This window comes from Drosophila takahashii, chromosome 3R (assembly GCF_030179915.1).
Source record: "Drosophila takahashii strain IR98-3 E-12201 chromosome 3R, DtakHiC1v2, whole genome shotgun sequence".
NCBI lineage: Eukaryota > Metazoa > Arthropoda > Insecta > Diptera > Drosophilidae > Drosophila > Drosophila takahashii.
Genome location: NC_091681.1, coordinates 17,297,453 through 17,313,189, shown reverse-complemented (window position 1 = coordinate 17,313,189; position 15,737 = coordinate 17,297,453). Strand labels below are relative to the sequence as shown.

The 15,737-nt window shown below is 41.7% G+C and overlaps 4 protein-coding genes across 9 annotated transcripts in view; 2 read left to right on the top strand and 2 right to left on the bottom strand.

The window, feature by feature from the left end:
• Gfrl (Glial cell line-derived neurotrophic family receptor-like) overlaps positions 1 to 15,737 on the bottom strand; it is a 122,802-nt gene that overhangs the window by 19,898 nt on the left and 87,167 nt on the right. For 2 of the 3 annotated variants that reach the window (XM_070216917.1, XM_070216916.1), the window contains exons 4-7: positions 13,428 to 13,550; positions 4,508 to 4,678; positions 4,293 to 4,440; positions 2,464 to 2,591 (exon numbers count right to left, since the gene is read on the bottom strand). In XM_070216917.1, the coding sequence (XP_070073018.1) occupies positions 2,464 to 2,591; positions 4,293 to 4,440; positions 4,508 to 4,678; positions 13,428 to 13,550 (570 nt within the window). Of the gene's footprint in view, positions 1 to 572; positions 1,192 to 2,463; positions 2,592 to 4,292; positions 4,441 to 4,507; positions 4,679 to 13,427; positions 13,551 to 15,737 lie in introns of all 3 variants that reach the window. The other variant, XM_070216915.1, reaches the window with a different exon arrangement.
• Tmlh (Trimethyllysine hydroxylase) lies at positions 8,075 to 9,304 on the bottom strand. The gene is made up of 2 exons (XM_017149429.2): positions 9,085 to 9,304; positions 8,075 to 9,023 (listed from the first exon to the last, which is right to left on the bottom strand). The coding sequence occupies exons 1-2, from the start codon at positions 9,272 to 9,274 to the stop codon at positions 8,119 to 8,121; spliced, it is 1,095 nt and encodes a 364-aa protein (XP_017004918.2). The 5' UTR covers positions 9,275 to 9,304; the 3' UTR covers positions 8,075 to 8,118.
• Positions 10,619 to 11,632, top strand: eIF3g2 (eukaryotic translation initiation factor 3 subunit g2). The gene has a single exon (XM_017149430.3). It carries the CDS (start codon positions 10,713 to 10,715, stop codon positions 11,529 to 11,531), a length of 819 nt encoding a protein of 272 aa, XP_017004919.1. The 5' UTR covers positions 10,619 to 10,712; the 3' UTR covers positions 11,532 to 11,632.
• On the top strand, positions 13,731 to 15,413 carry LOC138913369 (serine/threonine-protein phosphatase 2A regulatory subunit B'' subunit gamma-like). Of its 4 annotated transcripts, XM_070216919.1 has the most exons (4): positions 13,731 to 14,597; positions 14,667 to 14,749; positions 14,803 to 15,020; positions 15,071 to 15,413. In XM_070216919.1, exons 1-4 carry the CDS (start codon positions 13,811 to 13,813, stop codon positions 15,159 to 15,161), a joined length of 1,179 nt encoding a protein of 392 aa, XP_070073020.1. In that variant the 5' UTR covers positions 13,731 to 13,810; the 3' UTR covers positions 15,162 to 15,413. The 4 variants fall into 4 exon arrangements, with proteins under 4 accessions (XP_070073020.1, XP_070073019.1, XP_070073022.1 ...); XM_070216918.1 differs by having other exon boundaries at positions 13,731 to 14,749; positions 15,071 to 15,411; XM_070216921.1 differs by lacking the exon at positions 15,071 to 15,413 and having other exon boundaries at positions 14,840 to 14,978.

The window sequence follows — 15,737 nt, the reverse complement described above, 5'->3', positions numbered from 1 at the left end:
GAAACTGACTTAAGATGGGCATTAATCGGCTTAGGGCATTACGAATACAATGGCCAATTATTATTATTATCATTTTACCAAGCCGAGGAGCCAAAGGCTATGAGCCCCCCATCCAATGGAAGTCTGCAGTCTGACTGGCATTAAAAATTCATTTTGTCTCCTGGCTCACTGGTATATCTCAAAGATGCAATGCATTAAAATCAGATTATATAAATGCTCGACAAGTGCCCAGGGAGCCGATTAGTACGAGTGCCTGGCCGTTTGCTGTCTGGACTTATTCATTAGTTGGCTTTTTAACCGGAAATTGTGGCATACCCAAGTGAGTCAATTATTTTAAAAGCTTTTTGCATAAAGTTCTCGGCTCCTCGGTGGTTAAGAGTGGAGTTAATGAAAGTCTATAGGGGTGGGCGGTGGCCATACGAGTATTCTAGCAATCACACACACACATATGTGTGTGGGCTCTAAACTTTCTGAAAAAGTTTGCCAGTTTACCAGTCGAAGATGCCGGCTTAAGTCAGCCGAGAAAGGGAGGGGGATAACTTTTGCCAGGTATAACTTAGCCAGCCGCATACTTAGGTGGGCTGGGAATCGTGGGTGCCGGAGGTCCAGATCCCGTCGTGGAGCTCTGATCGCCGTGGCTGTAGAAGGTGTGCGAGTGCGGATGCGAGTGGGAGTGTGGGCCGGCATCCACCACCACCACCACGTCGTGCTCCAGCTCAACGTTATGGTGGTGCACTGACACAGGTGGCTTCTTGTTGGCCACCACTTCCACCACCACATCATCGTCGTCGTCCAGAGTGTGCGGACTGTGCGAGGCCAGGACCAAAGGATTGTTGATGCCCCACGACGGCGGATGAAGGTAGTGCGGGTAATTCGAATAAATCTCGGCTCTTATGCGGTCATCATAATCATCGTCCTCCTCCTCCACCTCATCGTCGTCATTCCCATCGTCATGGCCATCGGGATCCTCGTCCTCCGTCTCGTTGCCCTCGTCCCCGGGATCGTTCAGTCCGTTGGGCTCATCGTGGTACTCGATATTGTTGGTCATGAGCTCCGTGCCATTGATGCTGTGGTACCTCTGCCTCGGCTTGGGTTTCGGTTTGGATTTCGCTTTCGGTTTTGGCCGCGGCTTTGCCTTCGGTCGCGGTTGCTTCAATTTGGGCAGACCGTTGGGGAAAAATATTAGTCTATCTGCAAGGGGAAAGGGGGAAATGGGAAAGCAGGATGGGAAAATCGAGGTGCATGCGTGCGGAAAAATAGAGAAAATACATTTAGTGCCGGTGTGGTGCAAATTGTTGCTATTAAACCAAGTGTGCCAGTGTGTGTGTGCTCGGGTATTTAATTAGTGCAATTAGTGTTTACTTGTATAATAAAATTCAGCGAAACGAGAGAATGGGATCATACTGCTCTGGGGTGCTGTTAATCCATTAGTGCAGGTGGCCGAGTGTGGAAGAGTGGAAAATGAAATTATGCTTTAAAGAGTAGTTGTTTTCGTGGTCTGGCGGTGGTGGGCGGTGGGAAATCAAAGCTTTCAACCGACTGAGATTATTCTAGCCCTACTCCTGCCCACTAAATGGCGAAATGACAGGACAGAGTGTTAGTATAGCTTGAGGTCTAGCGTTAGTCTTACAATCTAGGGTTAGAGAGAGTTAGTTCTAGAAGTGGTGTTCTTTTTGGTGCAATCAATCTAAAGCACAGACTCAGTTCGCTGGGTGGCAGTTAACTTTGGCGAGTGACTGTATGTTGTTATGGGCGGATAGCTTACAGCTACAACAAACTTGGTTAAGTGACAGATAGAGAGCGAGATAGGTAGAGAGATAGAGAGAGAGATAGCACGGCAGCTTTGGTTTACATTGATATACATTCGTATACGTGATATTTAGGTTTACTGAGCATAGCTAATGTTCGTACAGTATGATATATATTGGATATAGGCATATTGATTACTGTTTACTGATCGCAGAACATGGGTTTCATTTTGGGTTTTTCTCTAGTTGGTTTTTGATGCAGAAGCGTGCGATAGTTTAGTTTCTGGTTTTGTTTAGGTTACTTAAATGGTTAGGCTAGTTTCGGTTTTTGAGCGTTTCACAAAATTACAACAACCGAAAAGGAATCAAAGTCGAAAAGGTAAAGGAAACCGAAAACCAAATTAAAACAAAATCAAAATAGTTTCGGTTTGGGCAGGTAATGGTGATCATCATTTACCGTACGCATAAGAAAGGAACACAAGAACTTGGATACCAGAGGTTGACAGAGAAAGAGAGACACATAAGAACAGAGGACAATGAAAACGAAAAACTATATAGTTTATCCACGGATTTCAAAGCAATTGCTTTTTCTCTTCTTTTTTTTTACTCTCAGCTGTTTGTGTTGTTGCTTGTTGTAGTTGTTATTGGTTGGTTGTTGTTATAGTTGTTTTCTGAAGTCACGGTCAACAGTTCAGCAGCGCCAGTCGAAACTTACCCACACACGGATTGTGATTAACAATATTAAAGATACGATCACAGCGCTTTTTCATATGATTGTTCGGACAGATGCATCCGAACATGGGCGACAGCCGCAGGTTGGTCCAGGAATCGTGGCAGGCGTCCCTGGAAAAAGAGAGAGAGCGATGGTAGCCCCGGTTAAACAACACTCATTCCATCTAAGTCGTTGCGGGCTTCCAAACCCCAGCTAATTGAATTCATTTCGAGTCCCCAACCGCCGCAACCGAAGCCGCATCGCCAGCGACTTCCGTTCGGGGCATGCAAAGTTTAAAATTGCCAATTACATCAAAAATGCATGTGCACCTTGAGAAATTAAAATTCATTCAGTAGGGAAATGTTTGGAAAAAATGTTAGGCTATTTCAAAAATTTTAAAACTTTTATTTTCCTATGTTTCGATGTTTAAACATTTTTCATCTTAAATTTTTTTAATAAATTTTTATTTTAATACAACGTTTAACTTATTTATAATGTGATTTATATTTTTATTGTTTTTTATTAAGTTCACTTCTACTAAAAAACCTAAATTTTTCACAGTGTACCCACACGGCGCTGCAATTAATATTTTATCGCATAGGTGGATCTCAACCCGAACCGAAAACCCGCAGCCCGAAAGCCTGGCATGCGTGAGGAAAGTTTTAGGCTGGGTCGGTGGGATGAAGGGGGCGGAGTTTGTAGTGGAAGTGGAGAACTTTAAGACCAAGTTTCAAAGTCTGCACCGAAGTCAACTCCCAGCGCCAAGCGCCCAACTCCCAGCAGCCGCCGCAAAAAGTCATTTCGAGTTATTAAAACATTCAGAACGTTTGTATTCAAGTGTATCGAGGCAACGAGCCATCGGGGCAATGAGCCAGACGAGTCCTGGCAGGGAGGAAATCGCGTCAGTAAGGATATGTGATGGCTAAAGGAAGCAGCAAGATGCCGGCAAGCAGGAAGTTTCATTTCGCCTTCTGTTCGCTCAACTTGACTCCTGTTTACGCTGCTGTCTGCTGTATGCGTTGTGTTTTTTGCCAATAAAATCGAATACCGAAATTGAATGTAGCAAGGCGGCTGGGGGGTGGTTTGCTGGCTTTTGCCCCCTTTTTAACCCAGGTGGGTAAACTCCTCCCCTCTTTGCCGACTGCCAATGCAATTTGCATTCACCGTTAACCATTAAGCGGCACGACCGCGCTGCGGCATGGAGCAAATCAATTTTCTTATTAAGTCAAACACGCTTTAATTTAATTTTCATTATCGGAATTGGCTCTCGGTAGTGGACTTCGATTTTCCATTTTCATAATTTACTTTATACTTTAATCGAAACGCTCTGGTCCTGCCACAAAATTGAGCTATTAATTGACGGCATTGTCTTTCGGAGTAATGAAAGTTCTGTTCTAGCTTTTTTTTGCCTCTTTTATATTACGTATTTATCTGAATCTGGGTCACTAACTATTTATCTTTCCACGTTCAGTGGTCTAAAAATGGCCGACAATGTTGATATGAATTTTTTATCGATATGGATTTTTGAATGTGGTTAGCAAGGCAAAAACGCATGGGTAATTAAAACCTTAATGCGTATCATATCAATTTTTAAACATAGGTTTCTTTGAAAACGATTTAATTATTGTATTGGAAATTAATACATTCTCCTGAAGCTAGAATGATTTCCATTAATGGCTACTGTTGTTAGTCAAACAAAATATTTTATGGGTCTATTTCTTTTTATTATATTTATTTAAGGGCCACCTCTAATAAAAATTATGCTTTTAATAATTTTAGTGACTTTTTTTTCCTATCAAAATTTAATTGTCGTTTTATAAACCTTAACTCACCTGTTTTCCATTTTGCACTTGTTGTCGCGCACTTTACAATGCGTTTTAAAGTCCTCGAAGAGCTTCAGGCATTTGCGTTCCTGTTGGCAAACGGAAAGCGCATGGTTGCATGTGGGTAGTGCATCAATGGGATACGGATCCTTTTCGGCTAAAGGTATAAATATAATAGAAAGTTAGAAAAATAAATTAGTTAAGAATCTCCGAATAAGACCAACCTTTCTTCAGCACAAATCCGCAGGGATGATCGAAGAGAAAGTCCCGAAAGTGATTGCAGTCGGGATCCATGCCGGGCTCCTTGCACAGGCAGGTGGGCCGGAAGAACTGGAAGGCCTGCAGGGTGCGAAGGGCCGCCTGGCACTTGGTCACCGTCACCGTGCTGCAGGACACTGCAAATGGACGAGAGAGGCCGGCGGTATTGAGTACAACATGTTGTGGCAAGTGAGTGACAGTTGAATCCATTCGGGGGATTGGGCGGATATGCTTAATGATCTATAAACGGCAGCAGTGCTTAAACTTTGACATTTAATGTCGTGCTGGTTCATTTTGGGAACTGCACATCGATTACCAACTGTACGAGTGGGTACACTGATAAAAAATGTTAGTAATAGTTGAAATAAAATTAAAGAAATAAAAGTAATCAATGTGAAACTTGTGTTCTACCGTTTCTAATAAATATAAATTCAAATTCTTATAGATTGAGCATACTTAAATTAAAACGGTTATATTATAGATTTTTTTAAAAATGCTCTATAGCTTCAAGGTCACTTATTACACTTATTACTAGAAATCATTTTTCCCAGTGCAGGTGTGGCCCATGACAGTTGTTATAAATGGCAGCCAGACAACTACAAACCAGACACATGTCATAATAAGAGCCCAAAGAGGGAGGTTACAACAACTACTATATGAATAATTGAGTCTCCAAACAAAACGGTCGATTTAAGCGGCCAATGAAGCGATGGGTAGCGCAGTCCGGATAATATTTTATAACATAATAAATTATGTTACACATAGTAGTGGTCCGAGCTACGTGGGTGTGTGACAGCTTTTTCGAGCATATGACAACTACTACGGCAAACAAAAGGCAAACATCTGTTGGCCATCTATTGTCCTTTTGGCCATAAAACATAAGCCCTACTAATAAACCCGGCTACGCCAACACTTCACAAACACACAGCCAGCAGTAGACGCACATCCACATAGAGGGAAAAGGGACTCGTTTGGCTCGTCATAAGCCGTAAAATCGCCAAAAAGCAAAACAAGCAAACTGCCGGACAATGGGAGTCCGGGATAATGGGAAGCGAATGGGAAGTGGTGGTGGTGTCCATTGGCCACGACGCCATGTGGTTCACGTCACTCAACTGACCCGAAACCCCCTTTCGGCAACCCCTGTGATTGCCCTACGACCTATCCAATAACGCCCCTGTCCCATGCAGACCGGACATGATTATTTGCTAGTTGAACATAAAGTTGCTTCCGCAAAGGGGGGACTGTGCGGGGGAGCTGGAGGTTGGAGGTTGGCAAACACACATCCGAACATTCGCATCGACTGCGCAACAAGTGACATTTTTTACAGGCATCCATCATTTTTATGCCCCTTGGTTCCGCACAGTTTTATTTTTTTTTTCGGATGTCCTTTCGGGTTTTCGGATTTGGGGATTTTTCGGGTGTCAATTAAAACTCGTTGGGTGTGGATCAGATGCGAAACGCAGAGTACTTATGTTCTTACACAAGGAAATGGGAAAAAATGCAGCTTTGAAAGCATACAAATATGAAAAAGCCTGGAATGTCAACATTTCCAAGTAAATTCGCAGCTATTGGTGAATCGCAGAGATATTAAAAAACTGTGTGTTTTAAAGAAGCCTTTAAAAGTCGCAGGGATTCAATCAATTAAAAATGGTATCTGATGATCATAATACAAATATGAATCAAGGCTTCATTGGGTATTTCTCTAACTAACTATGTGTCCGAGCGTTTCAAAAATATTTAAACAAATACATTTCATGAACCAATGAAAAAAATATGAAATAGAGTCAAGGGGAAATTTTACTTTTATTTACTTATTTTTTCAAAAAATAATTAATATTTATATTAACAATAGCTTTATTCGTTAACAGAAACTATCTATTCAGCCATGTATAAAAAATTATAATAATAAATGAATTACATGATGTGTAGATTATAGCAGAGCCTTGTGAAATTTGTGTTAAATATAATTTGAAAGGACAAACTGTTAACTATTTTAGTAAAATAAGTTCTGTGTTATTTCTCTCCGTGAGCTTTTGGTACATTTGATGGCTGGCCAGCTAACTAGATTCTTGCTCTTGGCCCCCAGCTCCTGGCCACCGGTTTTTCTTGGCTAGTGGCACCTGGCTTTGGTTTCGTCATTGCATGCTGGGCGGTCATAAAAAATAAAGCCAAGGCGAGTGGTTTTTATGCTTCGTCGCCATCAACCGACGCCATTTGCTGTTTGTGTTTCTTTTTTCCCACTGCCGCCGCCATTGCCCTTGCCTTTTACTGTTATTGTTAAGTCCTCAATTCGTTTTTATTCGAAACGCGTTTCCGGTTGTTGAGTTGGTCGCTGAATTGGTTCAATGATTTCTTTGTTTGTTTGTTTGTTGTTGCCTGACTGACTATGTGTGTGTGTGTGAGTTCGCCATACTTTTTTCTGCCTTGCTTTATTTGATTTTAGTTTGATATTTGTTTTTTTTCCCGTCCTGGCTATTGTTTTTATTATTTTTTGGCTTTTTATGGCCGTCTGTAGGTGAAATTTATGAGTCATTTATTAGGTTTAGCTGGCCATTGAAGGGCATATAAATTATTATCGAGCATATTAATTACGAGTGAGTTAAGCAGGCACTTTGTGTTGCAACTATTTTCTTCCGGAATGTCCTGTTTCCTGCCAGAACACATGTGTGTGTAGTCGGTGTCCATGTGGACAGGCACTGTGTGTGCTTGTTGATTTTATTGAACCATCGACAAGTGCCCCGGTGGCTGATGGCTCAAAGTGAGTGCAGCGTTTTAAAACGGAAGTGGAATGCCGAAAAGTATGCCATGCAAAGGCACGACTGCTGCGCTGCAACTTCCGGCGAAGGAAAAGCGAGCAAAAATATATTTATCGCCCAGCTGGGGCATCGAAGCTGCTTTTAAAGGCTTTTCCCGGTCGTGCCGGCGCATATGAGAGAGAAATGGGCGAAATGCGGGAAAAGCGGGCGGGAAAACCTGCATGAAATGCAATTATCATAAATATTCAGACACTGCTTGTTCGTTCGCTCGCTCGCTCTCTTTAAGGCACATTCATATTTGGAGGACATTTAAAGGACGACAAACGCGACAGCCATTAACCTGCACGGCCAACAAAAAGTAATTTCACTTTTAAATGAAAAAGTTCAAAGTGCGTTTGTTTATGCCGCACACACTCGCACACATGAGACGCTGGCCATAAAAACAAATGCCAAATGATTTTTGTTGCCGGTTCTCAGTACCGTTCGTATGCGCTACACCTCTCCCCTATGACAAAAATTAGACGCTGGCCAGCAATTGTAATCGTAACTTTTTATTATGATGCGTTGGCATTTGCAATCGAAATTGAATTGGAGAAGAGCTTGGTTCAGTTGAAGAAAAATATATTGAAACAATGTGAAATATTTTTTCTATAAAGAAAAAATCGTAGGTCTTTCTTGTATAATATAAGGAATTCCTCGTTGATTTTCTAAAAATGTAATTTATAACAACTAAATTAATGATATTTATTTTCAAAGATACCACAAGATTTATTGGGCTGTGATTAATTGATTTTATATGAATTATTATCTTTATTTATATCTTATTCGATAATTCCCAAGACACGAGCCTTGCTAAGAAAATCCGTACGCTGCACATAGGAACCGGACATGGTTCGACTTCCTGTATAAGCATGGCGGCCATGGAGGACTCTCCAATTGTCGAAGAGCACAATGCTGCCAGGTTGAAGCTTCAGACTCCACTGCTGCTCCTCATCCCGGACAATCTGCAACAGCTGACGAAGACTCGCATAAAACTCGCTCATCTCGGACTGCGGAATCGTATCGAACACCGCCCGATCGTAGACATTCAGCCTGAGTTGTATAAACTCTTGAGTCAGTGGATCCACCTGTATAATGGGAGCCGTGTGCCGGTGATGCTCCCCCTTTTCGATATACTCCCCGGGAACCTGGACCCGGCACAAAACATTATAGGCATCGGGAAAGCGACGTTTCAGTTCGTTCACCACATGAAGACCATCGACAAAGAAGTTCTCCCCACCCGAACCCGAGTGTTCGATGCAATGTAGAGCCTGAAGGCCAGCTGCATCGCAGAAATACGTATTATCCGTGTGGGAACCCAAGTAGAGTTTCGTGTAAGCGGTATCCGCGTGATCGGGCTTATCGCTAAAAGTCCACATTTCGCCAAAGAAGGTTTTCATCAGGGGAAAAACTGTTCGCAGGGCCAATTCGGTCATGTTTGGCGTGGGAGCCACATCATCGATGAAGACAATGCCGTAGCGAACCAGAGATTCAACTAGGGATCTGACTACATCATCACTTGAAACCATCTGGGACAAGGAGAATCGCAAGTGCCGTTCGTTTTGCAAGATTATGCTGCGATTCCAGGGCGTCAGATTGGTGGACTTTGATCGCAGCTCTATCAACTGCTCCAGCTGGGAATCGAAGATAAAGTCCAGGTCATAGCAGGACTGGTGACCGTCACTCCCTAAGATTAAGGAAAATTAAATAAAGGCTAGGAGAAATTTAAAAAATAATTTTCCTCTTACACAGCACTTTAAGTTTTATTCCCTCGTATTTAACCTCTGCCGATTTCACATCAGCTGGCAGATCCAAAAGATCGTAACGCCGCTGATTGGTATCCAAATTCAGACACTCCCCACAGCGACAATGGTCTCGGAGCCAGAACTCATTCACCTCCAGACTTTTCCCGGTTTTCGGATGCTTCAAGAACAACATTTTTTTGTAAATAGAACGACCGACTGATTAGAAGAGTGAAAGTGAACTAATCTTCCGAATGCTGATTAGACTTGAGATCGGACTCAAGTAGACTCTTATCATTGAGAGAGCAATGGTTCTCTCTCTCTGTTAAGCCGGAGATAAGGAATTATTTACAGTGGAATTTTTCTGATAATAAAGACCAAGAATTTGACAATATTCTAAAATATAAATAATAAAGGTCAAACTCTATGAACTAGTTAGGGGCTGTCCATATATTACGTAATCACGTTTTTGGTGATTTTTGACCCCCTCCCCCCCCCTGGTGATCAAACGTAATCATTCAATAAACAAACCCCCCCCCCCAATGATTACGTAATCCCCAGAATAAAATTTTTTTTGTTTTAATCGGTGGATTCAAACGGAGATGCAACCCAATCTTTAATATTGTTTCTAAATAAAGTTTGGTATGACACATTCGGTTCGTCTACGCTGATATTATCCCCAACATACTCTTCGTCAAGCCATTCCAGGTCTTCGCGTCCTTCGTGTGATTGAACCACTAAACATTCTTTTTTTCGCCGCCCAGCCACTACAAAAATTTTTTCTCTGCTTTCCTATTTAAGTTTGTAGCAGGGTCCGTAACTGTTATAAGTTTTATTTTAAAAATCACACTTTAACAGTTATTTTCTGATTTGTAAAGTAAAACTCAAGCAATAACTGTTATTTTTTGAGTTTTATAATAAAAGTTGGCAAATAACAGTTATTCGTCGCGATCAAAAATAAAACTCAAACTTGATTTATGGCGATTTTGTGGGTAAAATAAATTTAAAAAAAAATATAGGTATAAAATATGCACGGTTGCCTTTTTTAACAAATTTTTAGTAAGTTATATAAAACACGGGAATCATGTTTTTTTTAATTCTTTCATTTTTTCAAAAATGTCAAGTGAATAACTGTTATTCATAAAAATCAAAAAATAACAGTTATTTTTTGAGTTTTATTATAAAAATCAAAAAATAAAAATCATTACGGATTTGTAAACTACAATGCGTGATTTTTTTGTATGAAAAATTTACAATTACACTTCTTTTTGGTCCCTGGTTTGTAGATATTATTAAAGGAAAAAAGTTTTTAAATAAATTCTTTAAATAAAAAAATTAATATAAAATGATTACGTAATCATTGTACAAGACCCCCCCCTCCCCATGTAATCAAACATAATCATTTCAATGACCCCCTCCCCCCCCCTAGGTGATTACGTAATATATGGACAGCCCCTTAATAAAAAAATATTGTACACAGTTTGGAATTTTTATGGAATGATTTGTAAAACGTGTTTCATCCAAACAGGCTACTCTGTAAAATTCCAGTGTATATCGAGTAGGACAGTGTCTCACTGATTTTCTATACATTTTGGAGAATTTTTAAGGCAGAGTAAAAGTATAAAATATATCCAATGATTAAATCTTTTAACACTTCCTGGGCCGATGAGGTGGAGGCGGACTATGTGGATGGTCTGCCGCCGTCGAATGAGTACATCGAGGGCGACTACAAGTACGTGACCGAGTACAAGTTCAACGAGGACGGCAAGAAGGTGAAGGTGGTGCGCACCTTCAAGATCGAGAAGCAGATCGTTCCGAAGGCGGTGGCCCGTCGTCGCAGCTGGGTAAAGTTCGGTGACTCCCGCCAGGACAAGCCGGGACCCAATTCCCAGACGACCATGGCCTCTGAGGAGATCTTCATGCAGTTCATCGGCTCCAAGGACTTCGACCAGACCCACGAAACCCAACTGGATGCCGGCAAGAATATCGCCAAGTGTCGCATTTGCAATGGCGAGCACTGGAGTGTCAATTGCCCCTACAAGGGCACCTCGATGGACAGCAAGACCCTGATGGAGAGCAAGGCCAATGCTGCGGCTGCTGCCGCCATAAACGATCCCGGCAAGACGGGCAAATATGTGCCGCCCTTCATGAAGGACGGCGGGGGCGGGGTCGCCGGCAAGGGCTGGGGTCGCGAACGGGACGACTCGTCGGCGGTTCGCATATCGAACCTATCCGAATCCATGACCGAGGCTGATCTCGAGGAGCTGGTGAAGAAAATCGGACCACACACCAAGATGTATCTGGCCCGCGAAAAGAACTCGGGCCTCTGCAAGGGATTCGCCTATGTGCACTTCAAGTTCCGTCAGGATGCAGCAGCCGCCATTGAAATCCTTAATGGCCATGGCTACGACCACTTGATCCTCTGCGTCGAGTGGTCCAAGCCCCAGCCGTAAGGAGTATATCCTTTCATACTCGATTCTCTTCGCATTCGCGAACGGAAATGAGCCGCAGTGGCAAAGAAATCAAAATGAAATACATGTGCACTCGGAACAAAATACGAGAGTTTTTATTTTTGCAGTAATTGGTAGCTTTATTTCCCAAAAGTAGTGTAATTTATATAATTTATGGGTAATCCGAGAAAAATAGTTTCTTGATGATAAGCTTATAAAAACAAAGACTCAAAAAATTTATAAAAATATTCAAGAAATCTTTTTCATTTAAAACTACTCTTTGGATTCCTATAGACTTGGCTTACCAGTGTTTATTATTTTTTGCGAGTGCATAAACAAAAGAGAAAGCTGGCCTCGAGCAAACTAAAGCCGTTAATGCTCCGTTTTAAATGCGATTTTTTCGCCGTGTTTCTCCGCAGCCGCACAAAGGTGAAAGCCACTTAAATGGAAGCCAACGCGGTGCCGGATGATGATGGCCTGGAATGGCGGGCGGCGGTGCTCGGGAAAAGCTGAGAAATGCCACAAGACGCTGGCCGGACTGAATGAACATTAATAATTAAATATAAGAGCGGACTTATGCGCACGATACGCTTTCGAGCTCCTCGGCACAGGACACAAACTATGCGACCATGACGATGAACCGGGAATGAGTGGTCGGTGGATAGTGCTCGCGGAAAAGTCCCGTCTTAGATACACATTTTGAATGAGGGGCGGATCAAAGCGTGGCACAAAAGAAATTTATTTCCATTGTTGTTGCTGTGACGGCGGGTGGGGCACCGGCTAAAGCAGAGTCTAAAACAAATTACTGAATAATTTATAAATTAACTTTTTCTGCGGCGCGCTCATTCGTTCGTCGGCGGCCTTTGTTTGAGCGGCAGAGTGAATAGGTGGAAGGTGAATAAAGTGGGTGGCCAGGTGGTTGTGAGTACCCGGATAAGAAGGAAGCCGCCAGCCACGCATTTCTTTTTCATTTTGCACCTTCAGGTCATGTGCGCTCACCGCACACATTCAGCCACTCCTCCAGAGAAAAACAAACAGGAGATTAAAAGTCAAATGTTGAAAAATGGAATACCCACTAGATGGATTTGTGAGTACTTTAAGTTTAAATAAGCAGAATAATAGGTTAAATATTTAGGTGAAAGGTGAGTTATTGTTTGAAAGTATTTATTCATAGGAAAGTCCCTATTAAATTACTGACCAATTTATTTAACTTTTAATTAATTTAAGTTTGCTAGAAAATCTCGCTCAATAATTTTTAACAAGTATGTTAGACCTATTGCAAAAATACAGTTAAATTAATAAAATGTACTTTATTTCTTTTTCGTTTGTATGAAAAATCCCTGCAAGTTTCTGTGCCTAGTGCGACAGAAGGTAATGCACCCCCGCACTCCTTTTTGTACAGGGTATTGCAGAAACAGGCCATCGACTCGACTCGACGGGCGTCGCAGCTCTCGGGGGCATTTGAATATTCAAATGCCTTTCGCTGGCTCCTCGCTTCGTTTCGTGGCCGATCTCCTCCTCGCTCTCCGTTGCGCTTTAAGTGTACGCTGTTATTTACTGTTTTACTGCACGCGCGCCTGCTCACGGAACACACAAAAATTGCTGAAATAATTACACAGTTCGACAACAGCACAGCACAACACACAAAGGCCCACGAGCAAATAAAAACAAAGGGAAAATATAATATATTCAACCGACTCGCACTGGCAGCGGAAATGAATTCTCAAATGACCAAAACTTGCGCATAATCAGCGTCGGACGCCGCAAGTGCCCGAGAGCTCTGCAAACACTTGACACAAAAACCCATAGATTTTGTGTAAACATTTCATCAGTGCGCGGTAAAAATATCGATTTGATTTCAATGATGTTTTGCCGGGCGGTTTGTTTGTTTGTATTTACCTGGAATGGGCCCGCAGACGCGCGGTATTATTTCCAAAATGGCCGAACATGAGGGATCTTCGAAACATAGCTGACGTGCCAGGATACAATTCAGTATTGCCACGACGCCCTTAATGGTGGAACCTGAAATTGGAAAGAAGATTCAATTAAATGAAGCCCATAATAGATTTACTATATAATTTCTTATTTCTTATTGCATTAGTTTCATAAATATTTGTATTTTTATATCCAGATTTTTAGGTATTAAAACAATTTTTCCTTTTTTAATTTTCTAATATTATTATATATTCTATCAAACTCACTTATCACACTTTGTCATACATGTAAGCAGAATTAGTTGATTTTGTTTTGCTGCGTTGAAAAAGTTTATTAAGTAACAATCAATGGAGCTTCTTCCGGAATTCTCTGATGCCTTCGCTAGTCTTTATGATAAGGATCACCCTTCGTATGAACAAATACCAACATTTTTCGATCCTCCACCGAAACCGGAGGATAAACTCCGACAGCTGCTGCGGCGGGAGGCCCACTCCCTCTTTCTGCAGGATCAGACAGAGGAGCTCCTCAACACGGACGATCTAAATGAACTGTGGATAACGCTTGAAAAACACGTTACTGAGACCTCGAAATCAAACCGACAACTTATCAAGTTTGAAGATTATTCGAGGGCTACTTCGGAAGTGAACGCCAAGTGTCGAAAGTTGTTGACAGTGGCTCTTTTTTTCGAGCTGATGGTAACCTCCAACTTTCACGGCATGCTGGAGATCGTCTCTATTTATAACCACATAATGCGAAGGGTATCTCTCATCCATGAACGTATAGCTCTATCCTTTTACGATGACTTTGGGCATGGATATTTGAGTGAAAACGACCTGGAGAGTTATATAACGGACACTATACCCAAGCTGGCCCAAATCCGAGATTGTTTACAGCCGTCATTTGAGAGATTTTACGTCTGTACGGTGGTCAAGAAGATATTCTTCTTTCTGGACCATCTTCATATGCGACGTGTTCGAATAAAGGACATTGCATCCTCGGGACTGCTATTGAAGTTATTGAAGCTGCGTGATAAGCCGATTGTTAAAAGGGCTAAAAAAAACGACAACTGCTTTTCAATGCCAGCTGTTTTGGAAGTGTATGAAAAGTACCTGGATTTAGATAAGGATCATGACGGTATGTTGAGCAAGAAAGAGTTGTCTAAATACGGTTCTGGTAGCCTTACTTCCATTTTTCTCGATCGAGCATTCGAGGTGTGTCGTACTTACAATGGAGACATGGACTACAAATCCTTTCTTGACTTTTATTTTGCAATGGAAAACCGAAAGGTGAGAATTCTAAAAAATAAGTTCTTCTGAGATAATTAAAAAAAACCTTAAAGTCTCTTCCATCTATGCACTATATTTTTCGGATCCTAGACATAAATCAGCAGGGATATTTGACAGCCCAAACCTTGCGATATTTCTACGATGGTATTGAAGCTCGCTTAAAAACCTCAAAAACGGAGGGAGTGAAATTTCAGGATCTTAAGGATGAGATCTTCGACATGGTGAGACCCAGGGATCCGCTGAAAATAACCCTTAAGGATTTGATCAACAGGTAAGTTCAATATCCTTGCCGTGTAATTTCCGGCTCATTATTCCCCGCAGCGGCCAAGGCGATACTGTGCTCTCCATACTAATTGAATTCGATAAATTCCTGGCCTACGAGTACCGTGAGGAGAATCTGCAGAATGTTTAATAACCGAATTCCACCCGCCAGCCGCAGCAGCAACATGCGACAAGCAGCAGCAACTCTCTTGCGGTGACAACATTAAGCCAAATTTAATTAAATCCCCAGACTCTGCTCCTTGCCATTCTTTTGTACGAAGGATTTCGATATGTATTTTTTATGTCGCACAATTGTATACAAATTCAATGTGTAAGGCCCTCAAACATTTCGGCTGACTCGTATTTGTCTTTATACACGTAATTGCAAATTGCTCATAAATATTTATGTTGGTCTTTTAATTATTTTAATTCATGGTGAACGGTTTAAAGCATTTACAATGATTTGTATTGAAAAAGCGGACATAAAAAAAAGTGACTGGATGGGGAAGAAAAAACATTGCAATTATGTTTATATGTAGCTCTTAGTTTTTATCATAATTTTATGTTCTCTACAAGCGGGCAGGGAAGAGGAGGTGGAAAACAGAGCTGGCGGTTTATAAAACATTCATTTCAATTTCATTTCATTACGTAAAATAAACCAAGTCATCCGGACAGCAGACTGGGAAACAGGGGCTGCTGTCTATCTAAGCAGTCGGCTTTATGGCCA